The following is a 22,899-nucleotide window of genomic DNA, read 5'->3' as shown; positions in this document are numbered from 1 at the left end:
TATAAATTAGTATTTTTATTGCTATACAAAATGTTAATATAAATATTTGTTATAAATCGGATTTATGCATATTTTGTGGAGTAAAATTCACAAATTTGTTTTTTGATTGTGTAGAGATTTTTAGAAACAAATTAGGCAAGATATTGTTTGGTTATTATCTTTTTAAAATTTTGTAAAACTATATAATAAATGCTAGTAGCAACTATAGAAAAATGAATATGTAGATGGATAAAGGGTGTTCCTCCGAAGATTAGAAGTAATGCAAAGTATAACATCACCATTCACCACAATAGACAACTTGCATTTGCTTCCAACGTAACAACTCTCATTCCTCACTCTATATAATATCATACCCCCCATTCTCACTTCTTCGCCACACCACACCACAACACAAACTCTTTACGTATAAAAAAAAAAAGTTCATATCTTTGTGTAAACGATTTTTTTTTCATATACCGAAACAAAAATGGACTTCGTAGAGTTTGTGTGTGTTGTTCTAACCATATTTTTCATGGATCTAAAGATCTCTGAAGCTACATCTCGTGTCGCTTTGTACAAGCCATCATCCATTGTTGATTACCACCAGCAATGGATGATTCAATTTTCTCGAGTTTATGACGATGAATTTGAGAAACAGTTGAGGCTTCAAGTGCTCACGGAAAATTTGAAATTCATTGAGAGCTTCAATAATATGGGGAATCAAAGCTACAAACTTGGTGTTAACGAGTTCACAGATTGGACTAAAGAGGAGTTCCTTGCCACCTACACCGGTCTCAGAGGCGTTAATGTAACTTCACCATTCGAAGTGGTTAATGAAACGAAGCCAGCTTGGAATTGGACCGTCAGTGATGTCCTTGGCACGAACAAAGATTGGAGAAACGAAGGAGCCGTAACACCTGTGAAATCCCAAGGAGAATGTGGTAAGCTTGTCATCTTTATATATAAACTGTCTCTACATGTATGAAATTTGGAAGCAATGTAATGTATGAAACGGCTGGATAATTACACTCCGTATTTAGAAAACTTATTCCTCACGTAACCTATAAATATATATGAGCAGGAGGTTGTTGGGCATTCTCAGCGATAGCAGCGGTGGAAGGTCTGACAAAGATTGCCCGTGGAAACCTCATATCACTATCCGAACAACAACTTCTAGATTGCACCAGAGAGCAGAACAATGGTTGCAAGGGAGGAACATTTGTAAATGCTTTCAACTACATAATTAAACACCGAGGCATTTCTTCAGAAAACGAATACCCTTACCAAGTGAAAGAGGGCCCATGCCGGTCCAACGCTAGACCCGCCATACTAATCAGAGGGTTCGAAAACGTTCCAAGCAACAACGAGCGTGCGTTACTCGAAGCCGTGTCAAGACAACCTGTCGCAGTGGCCATTGATGCCAGTGAGGCCGGTTTCGTTCATTACTCTGGGGGAGTGTACAATGCGCGGAACTGTGGGACTAGTGTAAATCATGCAGTGACGCTCGTTGGCTACGGCACGAGCCCGGAAGGGATGAAGTACTGGTTGGCTAAGAACTCTTGGGGTAAGACTTGGGGAGAGAATGGTTACATTAGAATTCGTAGAGATGTGGAGTGGCCTCAAGGCATGTGTGGTGTAGCTCAGTATGCTTCTTATCCGGTTGCGTAACTAATTCGGTTAGATTATTTGAATTGAAGTGATCATCATGTGTTTGGTTTTTATGAATTGTTTAGATGAGGTCTAAATCTTCATCGCAACTTAAGCTTGACCTTTTGAAACTGTAATGTCCATTTATCGTAATGAAGACAGTAGAATAAATAAGTTAAGACAATATGTAACAGAATTTCAATCTCTCTTCTTGCTTTGATTGTTGTAGCAAATTCCCAGTCGATTAGTATTTATCATGTCACTATTTACAAAAAAAATTACAGATGTCATGAATCTTATGGTTAATGGATCCGATTGGTAATACAAAATGATAACAATTTTTTTTGCCGTACACAAAACAGTAATCAATATATAACTAGTTAAAAGGGATAAGGTATACGAGATAACGATACCAAAAAGCTGAAAGTGTTTTTTTGTATCGATTTTAGTACTACATCGGTACAGGTTACCAATCATAACCAATGTAGCTTTGATCGATGTTTCATCATGTATTCTATGTTTTGCTAGTTAGTTAATAATTCTGTTGTGGGACTGGTCATCATCATCGTCAGTTCAAAGCGAAGCTGAGCTCTTTTTATACGTGTACTCTGTTTTTGTCTGCATTAATAATAATTTTTGTTTTTTTCTGTTGATACAAAACTCAAAAGTACTAGAATAACATAAACGGTTTCTCCTAAGTAGTAACTAACATCAATTTTTTTTAAAGAAAATTTCACCGTTAACACCTTTCTCAGTTTTTTTTTCACGAAGAGGCAAAGTGGATTGGGCCAACCAGCTTTTAACCATTTGGGCTTAATTGGACGAATCTGCCCTGAAACAAGAAATGAAAGAAAACTGTTCAGTTTCGTTCCTTTGTATTCTCGTTACTGAAATAATTTTAAATCTTTAAAATTAAATTAAAAAAAACGTAAATAATTTTAAAACTTAAAATAAAATCAAAAACTGTCTTCGAGAAACGCAAAACAGTTTCGACGAAGTCCGTATTCGAAGACGCAAAAAATTCCGACAAAACTTAAACCCAATTCCGATTGAGGCTCTGTTCGAGTTTGAGTCTTTGCTTGAGTGGAGGAAATTTCGATCGAGTTCGTTTTAAAGTGTCTAACAAAAAGAGGATTTTCTGGTTTCTCGAATTACTGTTCATACTAAAATGGCAGAGATGAAGAAGAGTAGTCGGCGGCGAGGAGTTTTGGAAGTTAATGTATCATCGTCGGCGACGACAATTGTGGGTAAGGGTAAGAGGTTGAAGAAGAGTGCAAAATTAAAGTTGCAGAGGTTGAAGAAGAGTGCAAAATTAAAGTTGCAGAGGTTGAAGACGAATGCAAAATTATAATTATACCCTTCAATAAATTTCTTTTGTGTACGTATATGTAATTTACGATGTACGTACATGTGGACATGTAAATATAATAGATTATGTTTTATTGTTAAAGCGATATACACAATTATATATTGAGTTTGTACATTAGAAATCTTTGGTTATTTTGATTAGATGAGATATTTTCGGAGTTTTCTCCATAAAATCTATGCATATATAATAATTAAGTAAAAATATATAGTCAAAGTATAGATATTCTTAATACTTTTGAAAAATGATGTACGTACATCTTTTCATGAGTTAAAATTGTTGAGATATATTTATTGATACAATAATAAACCAATATTGACCATGGTGAGGGTATATTTTACTATAGTCCTACTAGAGATGAAGACATTGTTATTTACAATATTGACGAATTTTTGTAATTTTTGGTATCTACGATGGTGCATACGGCGAGTTAGCCAAATGTTATGTATTTAGTACGATATATATGATATTTTTTGTTTTGATGTTGTTGTTTCTATTTAATTGTTATTTTGACATTCTTTAGTAAGCATTATGTTATACGATATTATTTGTTGAGAATAGGTAAGATTTAAAACTAAACCCGTAGACGTACACGATAATATTGAGATACACGTACACGTGTATGACCTCTTCAAATATTTATATCCTAAAAATGCCTAAATCACATAAGTCTTATACTATGTACGTACACAAAAATATTTATTGGAGCGTACATGGTACACCATTAATCTAATTTTTTGACATCAAAATTAAGTTATTTGTATGGCTATAAATCTCAATATAAATTATGCAAATATGATATTCAACGAATCGTAGTCTGATTCAGGTAAAACCTATTTTCCAATACTAAACTGCAGGTCTTTCATAACTATATGTATTCATGTACGTAAAATATTTACCTTTCAATACTATACCGAATACATAGTTAGTAGTGTGCTTATATTATTCCAAAAATCATGTCTTATCTCCCGTTTAGGACTCACAAATGATCGAATGACTTAATTTTTTTCTAAATGATCGATGCTTTTTCAATCAAGAACATGTTCATTAGTGACACTCAAATGCAGAAAAAGATACTCAGGTTAAAGATGACTGAAAAATTACAGTTATACCTTTCATCGGATTTCTTCATGTATATATATTTAATTTATAATGTACGTACACAAAATTATTTAGTGGAACGTATATGTACGATTCCTAATAAATATCTAACCAACCACAACAACAAATTTGATATATATGTTAGTTTCATGTACTTTTTTCATGTGTTGTTCATACATGATTTGAATGTTTTGATTTTATGGTCAAAAAAAATTTGAACCGTAAATATACAAATTATTTAGATATTTACGTACATATATACACACACATTACTCCCGTATACGTACACATTACTCCGGTGTACGTACACATTACTACCATGTACGTACACATTACTATAGTGTACGTATATATTATTACGGTCAGAGTAAAATGAAGCAAGGCGACGATTATTGGTAGTCTCTATGCGGGAACGCATTCCCTACAACAAATCATCATGATTAGTGACATGTACGGTATGTGAAAGTAAAAAACGTTATAAACACATTGGCAAAATATTACTCGATTATCTGCCAAGATGAGACCCAGGTCGAACTCATTTATTCCCACGCATTTTTGAAACACCCAGACCACAAAAGCGCGTATACTCCATCCGACTATACCATCATCTCCAGTTACGTTCTCAGCTATATCATCTGTGTGCTCAACTAATTCACCTTCGCATCTTGTCTACTCTGCACAGACTCTAGTGTACGTACATTGGTACAAACCATGTTGACACATCGGGGATGGAGCAGAGGTGGGTGTACTGTCAACCAAAACACCAGTGGGTTCTACGTGAGGTACATGTGTACTCGTCGACGTACACGATGCCAATAGACGAGTGAATTCCCCTGGGGGTTCCACGGTTTGTTGAGTGTCATTCACGACGTCCTCCTTAACATGACCATTTCCATATTGTTCCACAATCATGTCACCCCATTTATTGTAATCGTAATCTTCGCCACTACCTTCACTACCGTCTACTGTAGGGTCGAGGGTACTTCCACGGCTTTCACCATCGGTGTCATCGTCATGTACATCCATATCTTCGTCCTTTACATTATCCTCGTCCTCATATTCATCCTCATCACCTTCATCTATGTCATCCTCCTCATCTACATTTATATCTTCGTAAAAATTATGAGCTGCATCAACATTTGTAACCCTGTTTCTGTATGGCCTCCCTTGCCGATAAGGTAAAAAGACAAAAACAAGTTAACAGAAAGATCGCCATTACGAATCAACATAAATGTATCCAGGCTGATTTGATTCTCAATATATACTGGAGGGCGATTACTTGCTATCATATCAGACATCTTTCCAGGCATCCAGTAACTTATTATAGGGTTCCATTCACTAAACTTATAGCTGAAAACATCACATATTGTACTTGCCAAATCCGTGTACGTCGTTGTGTCTGTAATACGTACACAGCGTCCGAAACTTCCTTTTTCAGCTTCAAATTTCCAACCTTCTTCTTTGTATATCCACTCACCAACCATAATTAATACAGGTAACTCCATACCTGCAACATAAATTCCTCAGGTCAGAACAACATTAAATACAAAAGATATTTTTGAAGGCTTTCATTTATATCAACGAAGACAAAAAGAATCTCTAACAAAACAATTTATGTACTTATAAATTTAACAAAACAGATCATAGAGCTTTCATTTATATCTACAAATACAAAAAGAATCTCCAACAAAACAATTTATGAACCCAGAAATTTTTAAAAACGTATCATTACTTTCATATCACGTTCTCAAGTGTAATTAATAGGATTAACACGAATTTCTTACCCAGAACACAGATTGTCTCTCCTTCAATCCTTCAAACTTTGTAAAACAGCAACTGAAAACTTCAGATTCTTCACCGTAACACAATTTCGATTTTCGTTTTTTTCTCAGAATTCTAATCTCAATTATGTAAATATCTTACAATATAATCTCTATTATAATAGGTAATCATGAGTTTTAGTTTTGTCAAAACTTTTTAGCATGAAAAACTTCTGAGCCCAACCAATTTTTAAAATTTTTAATTTCAATCTCAAGTGTCAAATTCGCCGAAACCTAGAAAACATTTAATGCATTTCTCGTCGATGAACAGTGTACGTACAAATCCGGTTCTCTTGGATTCCAACGACGCGGTCCGTACGTACAAACCGGGTTCAGTTTCGTCAGGGGCATTTTGATCAGTTTTTGGCTGAATGGCTAAGAAATGAAAGGCCCAGCCCACAATGTCAAAATCTAAAATTAAAAGTGAGTCAACGGCTACTGTGCGCAATTTACCCTTTTTTTTAAACATCTTTTTAGGTGACTTTCACATCATGTGTCAGATAACTCTTATTTATAATGTAAATTTGAAATAATAATATTATTATATATTAGAAACTATCATATGAATATATAGACTATATATAATTTCCAACGGTTATGAGAAACCGTTTTCTCTTAAAATGCAATCCCCAAGGACAAGTTTGTTGGCGTGTCGGGATAACCAACAATCTGTTGGATTTGATCACTTTTGGATAATCTGTTTTTGGTGGGTTTTCTTTTCTCTTCATTCGATGGAATGTGTGTCACTAGTCTGGTTGCACTTTTCATCAGTTTTAAAGTGCATTTTGGTGGTTGGATAAGTTTGGAAAAATTACAGATATTTTCCATGTAATATGATGGATAGAATTCACTATATAAAAAAAAAAAAAATCGCGTGTTTGGACTTTAGCTGAGTTTAGTTGTGTTTTGCTCAATGTAAACATATATCAACCATTTCACGAACATCAATATGCAATAGAAATGGAATTCTCATGCCATCTCGTCCTAAGATCCTACTCACGGCTTTTACTAGCTACTAGCTAGTCCATCACATCATACACCTTTTAAACATAATAACGTATGTGAATTATGTTATGACCGGAGACTTTCCTTCCTATGAAGAGTTTGATGAGTAGAGGAGTGACACGGATCGAATATTTGATAAATAGCTCATTCATCTAGATAGGTTTAAAACTTTAGACTATTACATTGTAGACAAAAAAAAAAAAAAAAAAAAAAAAGGATACAGAGGCCTTTTATCGGCCCACCTTAAAAAAAGAGAGCTACAGAGGCCTTTTATAGACCCACTTTAAAAAACAAAGATATATGAATTTGAGATAAGAAACCTTATTTCAAACAAGAGAATAGTTTATTTTGTCCCACATCGTTTAGGTAGAGATAGTGATGGTAGTAACATGCCTATAAAAAAGAAAGAGCTAATTACGTAAAAGGCATGATCCTTCAGGCAAGTTAAAGGGGATATGATGAATGGTAAAAACTCGCTTATATTGCGAGAAGAGCGTTCCGCCCAAAGCCTGTTACGACTATTGGGCGCTCTCTTTTTTACACAATCTGATCCCTCCCTAATTTCCAATAAGAAGGAACTTTTCTTTTTTAGTTTTGGTTTCATTTTTCTTAACTAGTTTGTTTTTGGTGCAGTTTTCTTTTTAAGGGGAATATAATTTAGGGTTAGTACTTAAAAGTAATTGTTAGGTTGAAATAAAACTAGTAAATGAAAGTAAAATCCTTCAGGGATTGAACCCCAAACTATATACATCAACTTTCAGCAACCATTAACACTACTTGGAATCTGAACAATTCTTACACACCAGAATTATCCTGGTGGCCAGAAGAGATCTTTAAGTAATTATGGCTTTGAAGTTGAGACTTCGAGTAGTAACAAATTCAATGAAGCAAGTAGTATAGTAGTACATGTGATGAATTCCAAGAACATTGATTTATAAACGAATCAAGGATGCAAGAGAGTTAAAACGCAGAAAAGAGCTCAACGAACCATGTTTCTCATTGTATCTTCTGGTGGAAAAAAAGCACATGAAACAAGATTACAGATAGAGTGAAGAGAGAAACAAACTTCAAGCCCGTTTGCCGCTGCTAGGGTTGGACTTGGGACAGAGGTTCCAACGTCCCTTGGCACGTCGACGCTTTATGGTTGCTCTACCGCTAGTGGTCCTCATCCTTCTACGGAAACCATGAGTCCTAGCTAGAGATTTTCTTGATCTGCTTCTCTTAGTTTGACACAGAGCAGCTTTTCCAGCTCTAACCACAAGGCCTCTGCGTCTCTGGCCATTCAGTCCACTAGTTTGACTGCTGAGATCAAACGCAATGGACAAACCTGAAAAGACAGCAACACCATTTTGATCAATGTGACATTATAGGTTTGATAGTGTATCAAGCTGATAATATTGGAACCGGTAAACTCCTTCCTTTAATTACCCAAAGAACTCACCATACAATACCAAACTCTCAACACACTGCTCAGAATCAAGACCCAGACAAATCCAAAATGACTTTAATGCATTCTCCTAGGTTACCCTTTTAACTCTTGAGCTATAACCATAACGTCTGTTGCTAAATTGGCAAAGCTTATAATTCACTGCTCAAATCTTAGCCTAGCTACAATGGTCGTACAATATACTTTACAAGAAAATTATGATCAAAGGAGGAGGAACAAGTTCATGTGACATATTGAAGCAAATCTATAACCATTGTACCTAAATAATCGACATGAGCTAAAAGATTTTTGTACTAAAAATCAAACAACATTTACTTGCGGCTACAAATACATGAGCTAAGATATCAGAAATTGAGGCTTAAGTTGCAAAATGTTATCTTCACTTGTTGTTATAAACTTAACAAGAAATATCAGAAACAAACAAAATGGCTTCTTTCACTCACACTCCCAAATCGAATTCACCATTGACAACTATGTTTCACAATTCCCAAATTCTTCTAAAAAAGCTTCGAATATATGTGTTTGCAAAGTAAGCTAGAGCCTAACACACGAGAATAGTGATAAATCAACCAAACCCAAAGAACCAGAAAAAAAAATCAAAATTGGGTAAAAGAACTTGATACATTACATCACCAGAAGCTAAACACAAACAATAATTCGAACCAATTTAAGATGTACCAGAAAATGGAGACGCTAGGGAAACAGGCGACGAGAGAAACGAGCAATGAAGCAATTGCGAAGAAGCGGAAGAAGTGAGAGAGGACGAACTCCGTCTACAACCCGTACGCAGAGAAAGCGAAGCAGAAGGAACGCAAATCTTGCCGTTGGAGGCAGCAGGATTCCATAAACGCGACGAAGCCGAAGCTACAACGGAAGTGGATAAGGAAGCCATTCAAGTTCCCACTTCTTATCTCCAAACCCAGTTCCTTTGTTTCTCCGGTCTCCTTTACATAGTGTGGAACCTCTATCGTCTACGGACGATACCACCATAAACTTACGCATAAGAACCAACCATAATAATACACGTATCACGACACTTCAGCCCATAAGACTATAAAAGCCCAATACTGAATTGGACCGGACGGGTAATTAATCAAGTTAAGGCCAGATTTGAACTGGTCTAAAATATCTCATGCTGTTGTTCTGTGATACAATTTTGCTTCATGTAAACTGTTAAAAACAGGCACTCTATATAACAGGTAACGAGAAGAACCACAAAATGTTTGTAATCTAGAGGATATTTTCTACAACTTATCCAACATTCATCAAGGGTTTTTTTTTGGGGGGTAACACAAGTATGCCATGAGTCTCTCTATCTATCTTTTGAACATCTTGGACCACATGTAGAGGATAAAGAAGAGGAGGAGCGCGAAAAGAACTACGTGCATTATGTGGTTGTTACCACTACGGATTATGCTTAGGTTCAGTTTCCTTATGTTGTTCTTCACCCCTGCTTGCGCTCTGATCAATGTCATTTGCTGTCACAAACAAAAACAAAATACCATTGAAGCGTTTTATGTTTCAGACAAGAACAACATTTCGTCTACTTATTTTATTTTGCTTATAACAGCACTAAATGCTTGTTTCTGCAGTCTCACTACCAAATCTAGTTGTTTGTCATTATCTTCTCTAGGATGTTCTTCTAGGTAACAAAAGAAAAAACTAGAACGAACTAAAAGCAATGAACACATTCAACACCAACATTCTCATTGACAAAGTGGCAGGAACTCAATGATAAGCTGTAACCATTTCCTGCTGCATTTCACCAAACTAGGTGAGATTGAAGATATCTAATCCTACCCACCACCAGCGTTCAGACCAGATCCTAAGTAAACATAATCTACACTTTGGATTTATCAAGATTCATTGGTTTTGTAAGCTACGGTTAAAGTTATCTAACATATGTTAGGATGAAACTATATTTTCCCAACTAATAATGAACAGAGACATCTGAAACAAGTTATAGGAAACCGATATTCGGATATACTATATATAATCAGTGATTCATCTTAAAGGTAAAGAAGAGTAAATGAATGCATGTTACTGATGTTAAGTGCTTACATTGCAATTTACTATGATGGATAAAGAAAAAACTAAAGGGACATCAACAACATACCAGTTCATCTAAGAAGTCCCTCTGAGACTTTGCTTCTGACCCAATTTCTTGAGCAATCTGCATCAAAATAAGCGATCAACGATATAACAAAAAATCATGAGGGATAAATAATGCGCAAAAGTGCAAGGTAAAACACAAGGAATTGTAGAGAATGTCGACTGATTCCTTCAAGAAGGGTGGTGATATAAAACAATAACCACAGATGTATACAAAAGACATCAGACAAGTGGATTCAACTAATTAATCGTGGACTGACTGATAAGTATTGTGAACAATAACATTATCATAGTACCCTGAACAAAAAAACACCTACACAACTAATTAACCAAGCTCTAACCACTGTCAAAACCGAAAAGAAGACAAATTTCCAAATTCATATGATCAACTTAAAGCTTAAAGAGAACAATGATCCTTCAGAACCACAAGAAGACAATACAAATGGCACTATAGATAAAAAGTAGAAAGATCGAAATGGGATTTAGAGGGTTTCTTACATTTTTCAATTGCCTGACTTGGCCATGGAGACCTAGAATCTCATCATCCAGGTCAGAGTGCATAGGATCAATCCTCAGCTGAATTTCCTCTGAACCTGAAGCATTTCTAGTGCTTAGCCCTTCTCTACAAATCACACACCAAAGATAAATACTTGTACTTTACGCAGAATTCACCAAATCTAGGACCCGTTTTCTCTATCCAGAATCGATTTCAGAAAAGGAGAAACTGATAATATTAGAAATATACCTAGATCTATACGGATCAGCTCCGCCGTATAGAGAACCACCCGCACCGCGATTGGACGCCATCGACGCGAAATCTAATGGGTGTAAGAAACCCTAAATTCGAATCTGCTGGGGTTTGAGAAATTAAGTTTTGTATTCTCTCAGAAAATTCGAGATCGAGAAATTGCAACCAAAAGAAGAGAACAAATTTCAGGCAAATCAAAGAGAAAAACGACGACGATTGAAACAAGCTGGGCGGGTGCTCTTCGATTCAATGATAAATGACCGCGAGGGAACACGTGGCGTTTTAATATTGGTTGATTATCGTCATGTTTTTGAGTTATGTAAACAAATAAAGAATGGCAGTTTTGAAATATTCGTCAGCCAATATTTTTTGGTTTATGGGCTTTTTTAACGGGCCGATCCCAACTTTAGTGGACCACAAATTCATTCGTTCATAATGATGTCATTGAAAAAGAGAGGTATTTACTCTGTTCGTTCTACATTCGTTGTATTGTAAGCATCAACGATACCCAATTACACAAGAAAAATGTTGTTTTTTCATGATGGTGTTGTTATTTTCTAATTGTTGTTAACGAAGAGTAAAGATAATAGAATCGTGTTTGCATTGTAGTCGTTAGTTTATCCATCGGTATTTATTTTTAATTTTTTAGTCTTTTTTTAATATATTAATTTTTAGTGATTGTTAACCAACTGTTTTATAAACGTTAACGATATGTAGGCTAAATTTTCTGAATTAGCAACAATGTAACAAGCATGATTTTATCGCTGAAAGGTATTGTTGAACCAACAAACTACAAAACAAACATAATTTCATCATTTGTCACTGTTGTGTATCACTGATGAAAGCCAAACAAACATATCCTAGTTTTGGTTACAATATCTCAGTGTTGATATGATAGATGATGGTAAGCGGTAACTCAATTTTCACATAAAGTAGTGGTCTTGACTTGTTGTTTCTAGTTGGTTGGGGCTAGGTGTCATTGCAATCGTTTTGACATTTTAGTAGGATCAAAGAGGTCCAGTCCAACGAATTTGAGGTCTAGTACAGAAAATGAAAATTTTGAGCTTTAATTAACATTTTTATTGAAAATAAATATTAATTGGAAAATTTCTATTTTTTTCAAAAACTTGGACTTTTATTCTGTTTTATTGAAATATTGTCTGAATTTTTAAAAAGAAATGAGCGTTTGTCTTTTGTACTTATCTAACAAATGGTTTATGTCTTGTGTCATTCATACTTTTGTCCTCTCTATTTTGATCTGGTATGACGTTAAAGTGTTATCCATTATTCATACGGTCCATGTTGCATTGGACTATATATCTACTAGTCAAATTCAAACATTTGACCTTCCACCAGATCCTATCGTAATTTTTACGTGAGTTGTAGTCCTTTTTTGTTTCCTGAAAGCAGAATTATTGTACCCATCTTTTTAACAATGGTAAGAAGATTTACGAAAAATGGTTCAATGAAACGTTCAAAAACTGTGAACAGAAATTGATTTGCTAATGTAGTTCGGAAAAGGAGAAAATGGAAAGTTGGAGAATTTATATATTAAAAAAAAAAAAAAAAGTTGGAGAATGTTATTAAATCATCGCAAAAACTTGTTAAATCACTGATACAAATATTGGAGAATTTTACATTTTCCTTTCTGCATTATAAGCTTATGGTTATGGCTATCTTTGTGAGTAAATAAACATCTTTTTAATTATTATTTTTTTCATTTATATATTCGAAATTAACTAGATGAGGGATTTAGTAAACAGAAAGAAGAGTTGACATCATGTAAAATCGACCGACAGGTTCATAATGATGTCATTGAAAAAGAGAGGTATTGTCATATATGGTGTCACCGCTAGGTAACAGAGACGTACATTAGCTTATGTTGATGTATTGTCAGTTGGTTAATAAAGCCCACCACTACTTCACAACTTGGTTGACTTTTCGTTTTAGTATTCGATTTGTCATCATTAATTATCTCCCAAGAATTTAGTCCACCGAGTCGTATGCTATATAGAATCCAAAAGATATCAAAAATTTACAAACAAACATTATAATAATACTTTGTACAATTCCTTTAGTTTAGTTCAAGTGCAAAATAGAAACTTATTCATGAACTGTATAGATTTCATATTTCGTACTTTGTCTCAACTAACAAAATGTATGTACTTTTGGAATTAAAAACATATTTAAGATTAACTAAATTTCATCACGAGTGTATTTTGTATATGATCGTACTACGTTAACCAAAAAGTTTCACTATCCCCAATACCCGAGTTTCTTAAAATATCGTATACTCTATATATAGTTTTATTTTCAATATATATTATCCTTGAATTATCATTAAATTCATGGATTTAACTACCCAAATATTATTTATAAAGATTTCATATCTTTTGGATTCCTAACAATTTATTGTATTTAAAAAGAAAAGAAAAAACTAGATCTGACGTTAGATAGTTAGTCCATAACAGATATAGTTGATATCCTATCAATTGTGAAGTGGGATAGTTATATAATTGACCGTTTTGCGGAGCCGAGCTTGTTCCACGCATATTCGTTGATTAATATTATGTTTTTTCACTCAAAAAAGTCACATTTGAATAGCATAAATTGCATAATTATCTATATCATCTATCTATAATGATAATTATGAAATTTATTGTATGAAGGAAAACATATCTTATCTAAAGGACATGTTTAGGCTTTATCACACAGCCAGCCAATCTGGAATGACAAAGAATCTCTTCTACGTGACTATCCTTCTACAATTTCTTGTCTAATAACATCTCGTATATTATCTAGTTCTGTTAGCACACTTATTGATTTTTTTATACAAAACTACTAGTTATAAATTTTATTTATATCCTTGAAGTTTTCTTTATTTTTATTTTTTTAACACGAATTTCATTTTTATTACTTAGGTACGTAGTTTGAAAACAAAGCATTTGAGATACACAATGGGATAAAACTATGAACTATGTATGAAGACAGAGCATGTCTCTGGTTTTTCGCTAAAATATCAGCAGGTTGATTTATTGATCTGTGTGACCACGTGAACTTGATTGCGTCAAACTTATTTCTCCAAACTTGGATTTCATGGATCCAATTGATAGCATCAAATCTTCAGCCTCTTCCATTCAGAACATTGACTAGGAGCTTGCAGTCGCCTTCAAGTATTACTTTTCTAAAACCTCTTATCCATAATTGTTGCATGGCAAGAATTAGGCTTTGACATTCTGCTTCAAAGGCTGAGGAAATGGTCGCACCTGTCGCTTGAGCAGCCCCTTTGAACACGCCGTTATCATCTCTGATTATCCAAGCTGCCGTAGAGCCACGGACTCGATTCATAAAGCTGCCATCGTAATTACACTTAATCCATCTCATATCTGGTAATTACACTTTATTTATATTATCATTTTAGCTATTTTTAAATATTTTTCAAATTATTTTATGAGTATTTTCTTTTATATAGTTCTTCAGTTTATGGTATAGGCCTCTAGGGTTAATATTTCTAACATCCTTAATTTTATAGTTTTTATGAAATTATTATTTATTAATAATATGATTTATATATACATATATATATATATATGTTCTTTTGGTAAGTTATATATATATTGTGTTTTCTGTATTTAATTTACATCAAAATAACTGAAATTGTCGCTATCACATCTATTTGCATTTGTTGTACGAAAGCATAAATCATTTAGCATTCATCTTTTAATCATTTTTTGGTGATCAAAATCCGAAGCTGAAATCTAAACTAATTTCGAGTATGTGTACACTATATAAATTAAATTTTGTAGTGGCTCAGAAAAAGTTAGTCTAATGAAAATGGAACTATGACCTAAACATCCAACAATAAAATTTAACGCGCATGAACAAAACTTTAGTTGAATCCACCTTGACATCTCCATTGGATTCTCAAACTCTAACCACATAATAAAATCTTATAAACAACAAAAAGAAAAAACCAAACACCTTCATCCAATTTTATGATTGGAATTCTATACAAGAAAAGAAATTAGAAGACGTGAAATGATTGATCCAATGCAATTTCCAAATATATAAAAAATAGATGTTTTAGTGGATACGGAACTTGGGTAAGCCTTGCCTAGAAGCAACATTGGCCACCAAACAAAACCCACTCATTGGAGCAACGTGTGTGGACCCAATAAACGAGCCTCATGGGACCCAAACGGCCCATCTATTTCATATGTATTTTAGTTGACCAATATGGTTCAGAACTTGGAGTTGGAATGAGATGTTTCTTTGTTTTTTCCAACATGTATATATATTTATGTTAGCTAAGTGATACTTAAATAACTAGGTTAGTGAAACCGGAGAAGCCGGATGTAGAAAAAAAAACAAAAAAAAAACAGAAGAACTAGATCTGTACTTTCACCATGTTTGGTTTTAAAATATATTTTCACCATGTTTAAAAAAGGAAAATTTTGTGAGATTTCTCCACTTCATCATAATAAGTTAATAACGACTCAAAACTTTCAACAATTGACAATACACGATGGTTCAAAACAACATGTTTGAATATCAATGTGTGTAATGCATCAATGATAATTCTCATGCTTATATATTAAGACCATATATAGTTATTTTTTGTCCGTTATATAAACTATATAAAGTTTTGACGAGAGCCGCCCGTCCGTGACAGATAGAGAGGCAAACAATCGTACGAACTCTAATTCTTATAAAAGTTTTTCGAGAACTAAATATTCCAAGTATTTTGCAATAAATAACGTAGACAAAATAGATGAATTACCCAAATTCCCTACGTGTCAACTTTTGCAAAAACGTCCTTAAAATATTCCTTCACAATCTCTCGTTCACAAAACCGATAACGATGTTTGTTTAAACTCAAAATGACGATGATTTAACTAGTGGCGTTCCAAAAATATGACTTTTTCTATATTTTCTTGACAACCATGAACCATACAACAGAGATTTTACACAGAAAGTTGAATTTATCTAATCAGATAGTTAAAGCGAGTTAAATTTGTAGGAATTGCTCTTTAGAAAACACGGATGCTAGATTACTAAAGAACGCGACTAGGTGATATATATTAATCACACTGAGGAACGAACCTAACTAATCTTCATTCAGTATTCAAATTTATTTACTAGCTAGGTTTAATTTTCAGTTCGAAAACTTCTAAAAAACAAAAGCATAGCCATGGCCAGGAAGACAAATTTGTTTTTGTCATTCCAAAGATTCTCCAACATTCAAATTAGAATGATATAACTTGATTAGTTCGAGAGACAAAATTTTATGAAAGAAAAAGTGTGAGTTTAGCTCTAGGTTTTGCCAAAATGTGAGCCTAAACTCAGTCTGATGTTTAGCGTGAGTTTAGAAATTTTTTGAATAAGATCGAAAACGATTTCTAAGTGGTACTACAATTCTTCGAATGGGGGACGGTGGTCGAAAATTGTTACGTCCAGAAATTTATAACATTTTTTTTTTGTAGCAGGAGATTTTGTATTATTTGTGGCAAATATAAAGTACTTAAATCATCATTCTTAATGAAACATTGAATTTAAACTCGAATCTTGTAACACGAATACAATATTTTTTTTAACATGTTCGCTCTATCATTGTGAGTTGCTTAAATATGTGTATAGTCGAAATCTTAAATGAATTTCTTTTATATAAAAGTGAGTCCCGGAGTTTGGAAATGAAAAGAAATAAAAAAGCGAAAATCCTATCGAAAATGTCACACAATTATAGCGAAGAAATCAAAGCTGAAAACATTGCTTGAGGACGACAGTCGAAATGATTCGGCAATATATAATATGATTGTTAGCAATGGAATGATTGGTTGGTACAATTTTTATGTTTGCTTGACAGCAAAGAAATTATTAGGTCTTCTTAATAGAAAACAAACACATTTTATATTATAAACCTAGGAAAGGAAGAATGTTTATTTTGGAACAAAATCAATCAGAATATCATATGACTGATTAATAATATTTTCTGATATCACCTCTTAAATAATAGAACCCTCCATAATAGGTCTAGGAAAAGGTATATATTCAGTTTACATTTCTAATAAGTATCATTTCTTTCTGTCGACAGTAAGATTATTTCTACATGTAATAGTACTATAATAAAAAACGAAATTTTAAATAGTGATATGAAATTTGTTCCCGTATATAAGGTGATTTCTTTTGAGTAATAATATGCGAAATCTAGTGCAATATTCCTAAACAACCATACCAAAAACACTAAAATAAAATAAGCAGGATCCTAAACAACTAAATTATACTAAGAAACAGCCAATATTACATGTCTGGTACTGTCCAAAATCTTGTATTTTGACATAAAATAAAGTAATATATATGATCTCACAGAGTCACAGCAGATGGCGTAAAAGCATGTGAAGATTGATGCAAATGATTTAAGTTGTTTCCCGTGACCTGCAGACGAAACGGAATGTCCATGGTCCATATAAACCTTTTCGTCGTTCGTGGAACCGTCCTCCAAGAAAACACTACTCTTTTAGATAAATATGTACTTGTTTTATCGTCAGAGAAATATAGATTTTTCTAGAAAACTTTGTTTCAACAATTTATGGAGGAATTATGATATGAAATAGACGTTATACCCCTATTTTAAAGGAAATGGGCAAACACTATATGAATTTTCTAAAAAAACAATTTTGCTTAGTGAGTATAAAACCGAAATTAATATGGATTAACCTTATAATACTGCCATGCATGTCTACATTTTTCCTAACATTGATACAAAAAAAAATGACTGAAATTTTTCACATATTTTTATATTATTTTATCTGAAAACTATGAACTTGGTAAAGTTTGACATCATAACTATGATTACGCCTCAATTTCACAAGATTGGGGTTTAATTATTATCAGTTACATCTAATATATCTTACATTCTAAACTTTCTTTTTGAATAATTGATGTTAATTAAAAAACATTATTCTACTATTGAACTCAGATATATCATGCGACATTTATAAGGTCTCGTATGAAACATCTACCAACTAATAATTCATGGTAGAGAAGGTTTTTAAATCTTTTGACAACTAAGACCTATTTTAAATTTATTTAATTCCCACAGAAAGAAAATTGAGGTAAGTCTTAAAATATGATAAGTGAATAATGTTTTGAGGTTGACGAAGTTTTAGAGTCCGATCTCTCACGTTATGTTAAGAAAACAATTTTAAACAAAGAGTTCTTTTTATTCATCTTTTAAATTGTTGAAATTTATTCATTTAAGTACTTAAAGTTTTAAATGGATGATGTGGAGCTAAGTAGACTAAACTGTTAACGAATTAGACCACTCTATTTTTATTAAATAAACAACTATTTATTATAGATTAAATTTATTTATATGTAAAATTTAGTCTATAGTTGGTACAAGCGGATTTTTTTGTAATTTTCTCAATCGACATTACTACATTAAAACTATATAATTTATGAATGATAAAAAACCGGTATAATCCGTAAACAAATTTGTTTGCTTTAACCGCAACAATTTAAACTCTTAAAAGAAATAAGTTGTTTAAAAACATTTTTAGATACTTGCTACAAAATAGAAAAACAAAAGAGTTTTAGATTCCCTAGGAAGACAAAGCCTGCACTACTTTCCACTCATGAGTCTTTCCCATATCCTTCCATGATCTTTCTCTGTGCCATAGACAAACCCATACACATGTATTATGCATAATGTACATAATCCACTACTCAACATACGTGTTTTCTTCATGTGATCTGTGTACCCACGACGGTGAAAACTCATATTTGTCTTCTACTCTAAAATGTGATTCTGTCTTTTTAAAACAGTTGAACCCAAAGTTTTACATGAACTGTCTATGCCGTTTATAAAAATAGACTGTCGATGCCGACTATTATCAGATCCGGAATGTCTTTTCCTATAACATTTTAATATGATTATTTGTCTTTTCCTATAACATTTTGATATGATTATTCATCCCTAGCCGAAAGAAAGTTAGCACTTGTTTAAGTTGGTAATTAGTATTAGAAGCTTGACATATACTTGCATGATTAGTCTTTTAATTTAATATTACCACATATAGATGCATTATATGTACCTAATTAGCTTATATTAATTACTTTGCTTTCGTCTCATATAAAGTAACATTTATAGTGCTGATTTAAGACTAAAACTAATCATTGAGATGGACTTAACATCTTTCGGATGTCAATTTAATGTCATTCTCTACAAGGAAAAAGATTAGATTTTGTTGCGTAACAAGACCAGCGACATAATGCAAGTTTGTGAAGCTTTCTAGGAACATACTTTCACACCTAAAAAACGAACAAAAAAAGCTAATTAAGCAGTTATTTTCTTAATAATTCTTATTATCATGTGTTATATTCGTCGTCAAAATAATCTTGTAATAGACATGTATTAAGACTTTAAGAGGTATAATTTTCCATTTTTGATTCAAAACTCAAAATTGATTAGTTAGAAATAGATATATTTAAACAAATTTTGATTTTACTGGAACATCAAGTTTTTAATGTACACGGTAAAATCGGACCCAAAACTACAACAAAATACTATTGTACGTCCGTGGCATTAGAGTTGAGATCACCTAACCGTGCCACTAGCTTGGGTTTCATAATTGACATAATTGTGTACATTAAAATATAAGTATTATTTAATCACATTAAGAAATATGCACAGAAACTTTTTATCATAATTATATGTATGTACATGCATTAGTGCATATATACATACACAAATGAGTGTATAAAAGCTTGAACCCATCGAACAAGCTTCATCACAAAAACCCAAAACCTTTGATATTTGTCTAATTTTACAAAGATGGGTTTCAAACTCATCTCTCTCCTCCTTCTTTTTCTTCCACTTCTAACAGTCACAATCTTGTCGGGAGTCGAGCAGGCCTTTGCTTCCGACAAGGCACTCCTCGTGACCGGCCGCAACATCACGGCTGACGGTGGAAGGTCGTCACTGAGAGGGAAGAAGCAGAGGAGAGCATCAGGATGTAACTTGTTCCAAGGCCGATGGGTGTTCGATGCTTCTTACCCTTTCTATGACTCGTCCAAGTGTCCTTTCATCGACGGCGAGTTTGACTGTCTCAAGTTCGGCCGACCAGACAAACAGTTCCTCAAGTACTCTTGGCAACCTGAATCTTGCACCATCCCAAGGTTTTTTCAACTTTTTTTTTTTTCAACTTAATTTACTTAAAACTTCACTCTTTACATAATTCAAAATGTTTTGTTTAACTAAAACAATCACTTTAGTTAACAAGAATTTTGGTTGGAGAATATTTCGAGATCTCATGATCTTTGCATGAGTTAGCACAATTATTACTATTTTAAAATATATTTTTTCATATATATATATATATATATATACAGTATATATTGTATAATAACTAGAAGTTGGTGATGATATGTTTTTCATGCACTTTGTTTTAAAGAAACGTGGATTGTAGAGCATTTCATTTATATTATTTTTACAAATGAAATGGAGGGGTTTAAATCAGTATATTAATATCAAAAGTGATTAAGTGGATTATTATGTGATATCAAGAATAGTAAAAAAAAGGAGAAGATACCATCAAGTTGTATTTAAATTAAATAATAGTATATGCAAATGCAATAATGCATGATGATGGATTGTTAATTACGTAATTAGGTTCGACGGTGGGGCATTTCTGAGGAAATACAGAGGAAAACGAGTCATGTTCGTCGGAGACTCACTGAGTTTAAACATGTGGGAATCGTTGGCCTGTATGATCCATGCGTCGGTACCAAACGCCAAGACCACTTTTCTCAAGCGTACCCCACTCTCTACTCTCACTTTCCAGGTCTCTCTTTCTTTTTTTTCTTAAAAATATTTTTATAAAATCTGTGTTGCTCTTTGGATAAAAACAAAAATCTAATTATCAATCTTCACGAGGATTAGTTGTCATCAACGAAAACTGAATTGGCTGTCATTAATATTGAAGAATGGTCGTATTATTAGTCACGGACTATAAAATTTATTGGTCATTTAGAAAAAGAATTGAAAAAAGCTGTTTGGTTGGTGCTAATAATGCTTATTAACATATGGTTGTTGTTAGTGTTCGATCACATCCACTTGCTTGATATCTTTTGAAAAAGAGTAAGCTATTATTATTGAAAAGACTTATTTGATTCTTCATCTACATATACCGGAAGTATTATTAAGTATAGAAGATTCGATAGAAACATATAAAATTTCCTTATTTCGTGCCATTTTTCTTTTTGTTTTCTTCACTCGAAAGCTATTGTCATCTTTACCATAATTGTGCAAAGTTGTTTATCATACATCAATTACGAAACTGAAAACATTATGAAATGACTTGTCTACTTCACTTGATATGTAAGAAAAGCTATGGACCTCCAAACTCTTTTTCTTTTTATTTATTTATAAATCAAAATATATAAATCCTACAGTAATTGAGATTCTATTTACCACTATGAGATTCTGTCTCTTTTTAAATTCATGGAATTAGTTTTAATAATTAAAAAATGTTCTACCAGAAATAACAATAAAAACAAATGAATACGTAAAGGAAGTACACTAACAACTCCAACAGTCCAACTTGTTATCTCTTGTTCCCTCTGCCTACTTTTTACTACTATTCTCATTGTTCTATGACACTTTTTCTTTCATTTAATTATTCTCTTCCTTGAATATTCTTATAAAATCTTGAATCTGATGTTATGAAAAAACAGGAATATGGAGTAACGTTATATCTATATAGAACACCATACATAGTAGATATATCCAAAGAGAGAGTTGGGCGTGTGCTTAACCTTGGAGCTATTGAAGGAGGTGCTGATGCTTGGAAAAACATGGACGTTCTTGTCTTCAACTCTTGGCATTGGTGGACTCACAAAGGCCAATCTCAAGGGTCCGTACCATTAATATAAACAATATATACCCAAAATATATCACTCATAACTTAAATTTTTGAATTTAGGTGGGATTATATTAGAGATGGGTCGTCTTTGGTGAGAGACATGAACCGTCTTGACGCTTTCTACAAAGGACTCAGTACTTGGGCTCGATGGGTTGATCAAAACGTCGATACGGCCAAAACTCGAGTTTTCTTCCAAGGCATTTCTCCCACTCATTACGAGTAAGTCCATTTCCGTTTCGATTGTTTCAAACACAGACAAACAATTGAGAACTAATTACGTCATTCAAACACAAACCTATATCGACTAATGTCTTCCTTTCGGGTAACAGGGGAAGGGAATGGAACGAGCCGAGGAAGACTTGTAGTGGGCAAATGCAGCCGTTGGGTGGATCAAGTTACCCAAGTGGTCAGCCTCCATCCTCAGGAGTAGTGTCGAAAGTGTTGAGTTCGATGAAAAAGCCAGTGACCTTGCTCGATATCACAACTTTGTCTCAGTTGAGAAAAGATGCTCATCCTTCTTCTTATGGTGGCGATGGAGGAACAGATTGCAGCCATTGGTGCCTCCCAGGGTTGCCTGATACATGGAACCAACTTCTCTACGCAGCTCTTACGATGTGAAGTGTTAAGATACTAAAAAGAAAGTGCATAACACCTTTATTCTGTAAATGACATTCGTAAATCTTCTAGTGTTGTGTGATGCTATAGAAAACAGATTTATAACAAAAGAGACATTCTCAGTATAAAATAACACA

At 33.4% G+C, this 22,899-nt stretch overlaps 4 protein-coding genes, 1 long non-coding RNA gene, 1 other non-coding gene and 1 pseudogene across 8 annotated transcripts; 3 read left to right on the top strand and 4 right to left on the bottom strand.

Annotated features, from left to right (window-relative positions):
- Window positions 1–335: 335 nt before the first annotated feature.
- On the top strand, window positions 336–1,647 carry AT1G29080 (Papain family cysteine protease; the record flags this gene model as incomplete). The annotated part of the gene is made up of 2 exons (NM_102649.2): window positions 336–920; window positions 1,061–1,647. The coding sequence occupies exons 1-2, from the start codon at window positions 467–469 to the stop codon at window positions 1,645–1,647; spliced, it is 1,041 nt and encodes a 346-aa protein (NP_564320.1). The 5' UTR covers window positions 336–466.
- A 2,792-nt stretch (window positions 1,648–4,439) lies between these two features.
- AT1G29075 lies at window positions 4,440–5,598 on the bottom strand (annotated as a pseudogene; the record flags this gene model as incomplete). Its single annotated transcript has 1 exon — window positions 4,440–5,598.
- A 1,768-nt stretch (window positions 5,599–7,366) lies between these two features.
- SNOR105 lies at window positions 7,367–7,473 on the top strand. Its single transcript, NR_139800.1, has one exon. It is a non-coding gene; the product is annotated as an SNOR105 (SMALL NUCLEOLAR RNA 105); snoRNA (small nucleolar RNA).
- Window positions 7,474–7,733: 260 nt separating this feature from the next.
- On the bottom strand, window positions 7,734–9,350 carry AT1G29070 (Ribosomal protein L34). Its single transcript, NM_102648.4, has 2 exons — window positions 9,044–9,350; window positions 7,734–8,245 (listed from the first exon to the last, which is right to left on the bottom strand). The coding sequence occupies exons 1-2, from the start codon at window positions 9,255–9,257 to the stop codon at window positions 7,986–7,988; spliced, it is 474 nt and encodes a 157-aa protein (NP_174202.1). The 5' UTR covers window positions 9,258–9,350; the 3' UTR covers window positions 7,734–7,985.
- Window positions 9,351–9,360: 10 nt separating this feature from the next.
- AT1G29060 (Target SNARE coiled-coil domain protein) lies at window positions 9,361–11,536 on the bottom strand. 2 transcript variants are annotated; one of them, NM_102647.5, is made up of 4 exons: window positions 11,223–11,536; window positions 10,976–11,099; window positions 10,482–10,538; window positions 9,361–9,843 (listed from the first exon to the last, which is right to left on the bottom strand). In NM_102647.5, exons 1-4 carry the CDS (start codon window positions 11,282–11,284, stop codon window positions 9,682–9,684), a joined length of 405 nt encoding a protein of 134 aa, NP_564319.1. In that variant the 5' UTR covers window positions 11,285–11,536; the 3' UTR covers window positions 9,361–9,681. The 2 variants fall into 2 exon arrangements, with proteins under 2 accessions (NP_564319.1, NP_001321073.1); NM_001332834.1 differs by having other exon boundaries at window positions 10,976–11,070.
- Window positions 11,537–19,912: 8,376 nt separating this feature from the next.
- Window positions 19,913–22,895, top strand: TBL38 (TRICHOME BIREFRINGENCE-LIKE 38). Its single transcript, NM_102646.5, has 5 exons — window positions 19,913–20,402; window positions 20,896–21,067; window positions 21,960–22,138; window positions 22,208–22,366; window positions 22,477–22,895. The coding sequence occupies exons 1-5, from the start codon at window positions 20,059–20,061 to the stop codon at window positions 22,763–22,765; spliced, it is 1,143 nt and encodes a 380-aa protein (NP_564318.1). The 5' UTR covers window positions 19,913–20,058; the 3' UTR covers window positions 22,766–22,895.
- On the bottom strand, window positions 20,426–20,857 carry AT1G06217. The gene has a single exon (NR_139039.1). It is a non-coding gene; the product is annotated as an other RNA (long non-coding RNA).
- Window positions 22,896–22,899: the final 4 nt, after the last annotated feature.

Source organism: Arabidopsis thaliana (assembly GCF_000001735.4).
Source record: "Arabidopsis thaliana chromosome 1 sequence".
In the NCBI taxonomy this organism is placed as follows: Eukaryota; Viridiplantae; Streptophyta; class Magnoliopsida; order Brassicales; family Brassicaceae; genus Arabidopsis; species Arabidopsis thaliana.
Note: the sequence above shows the minus strand (reverse complement) of the source record. Positions and strands in the feature narration are given on the sequence as shown.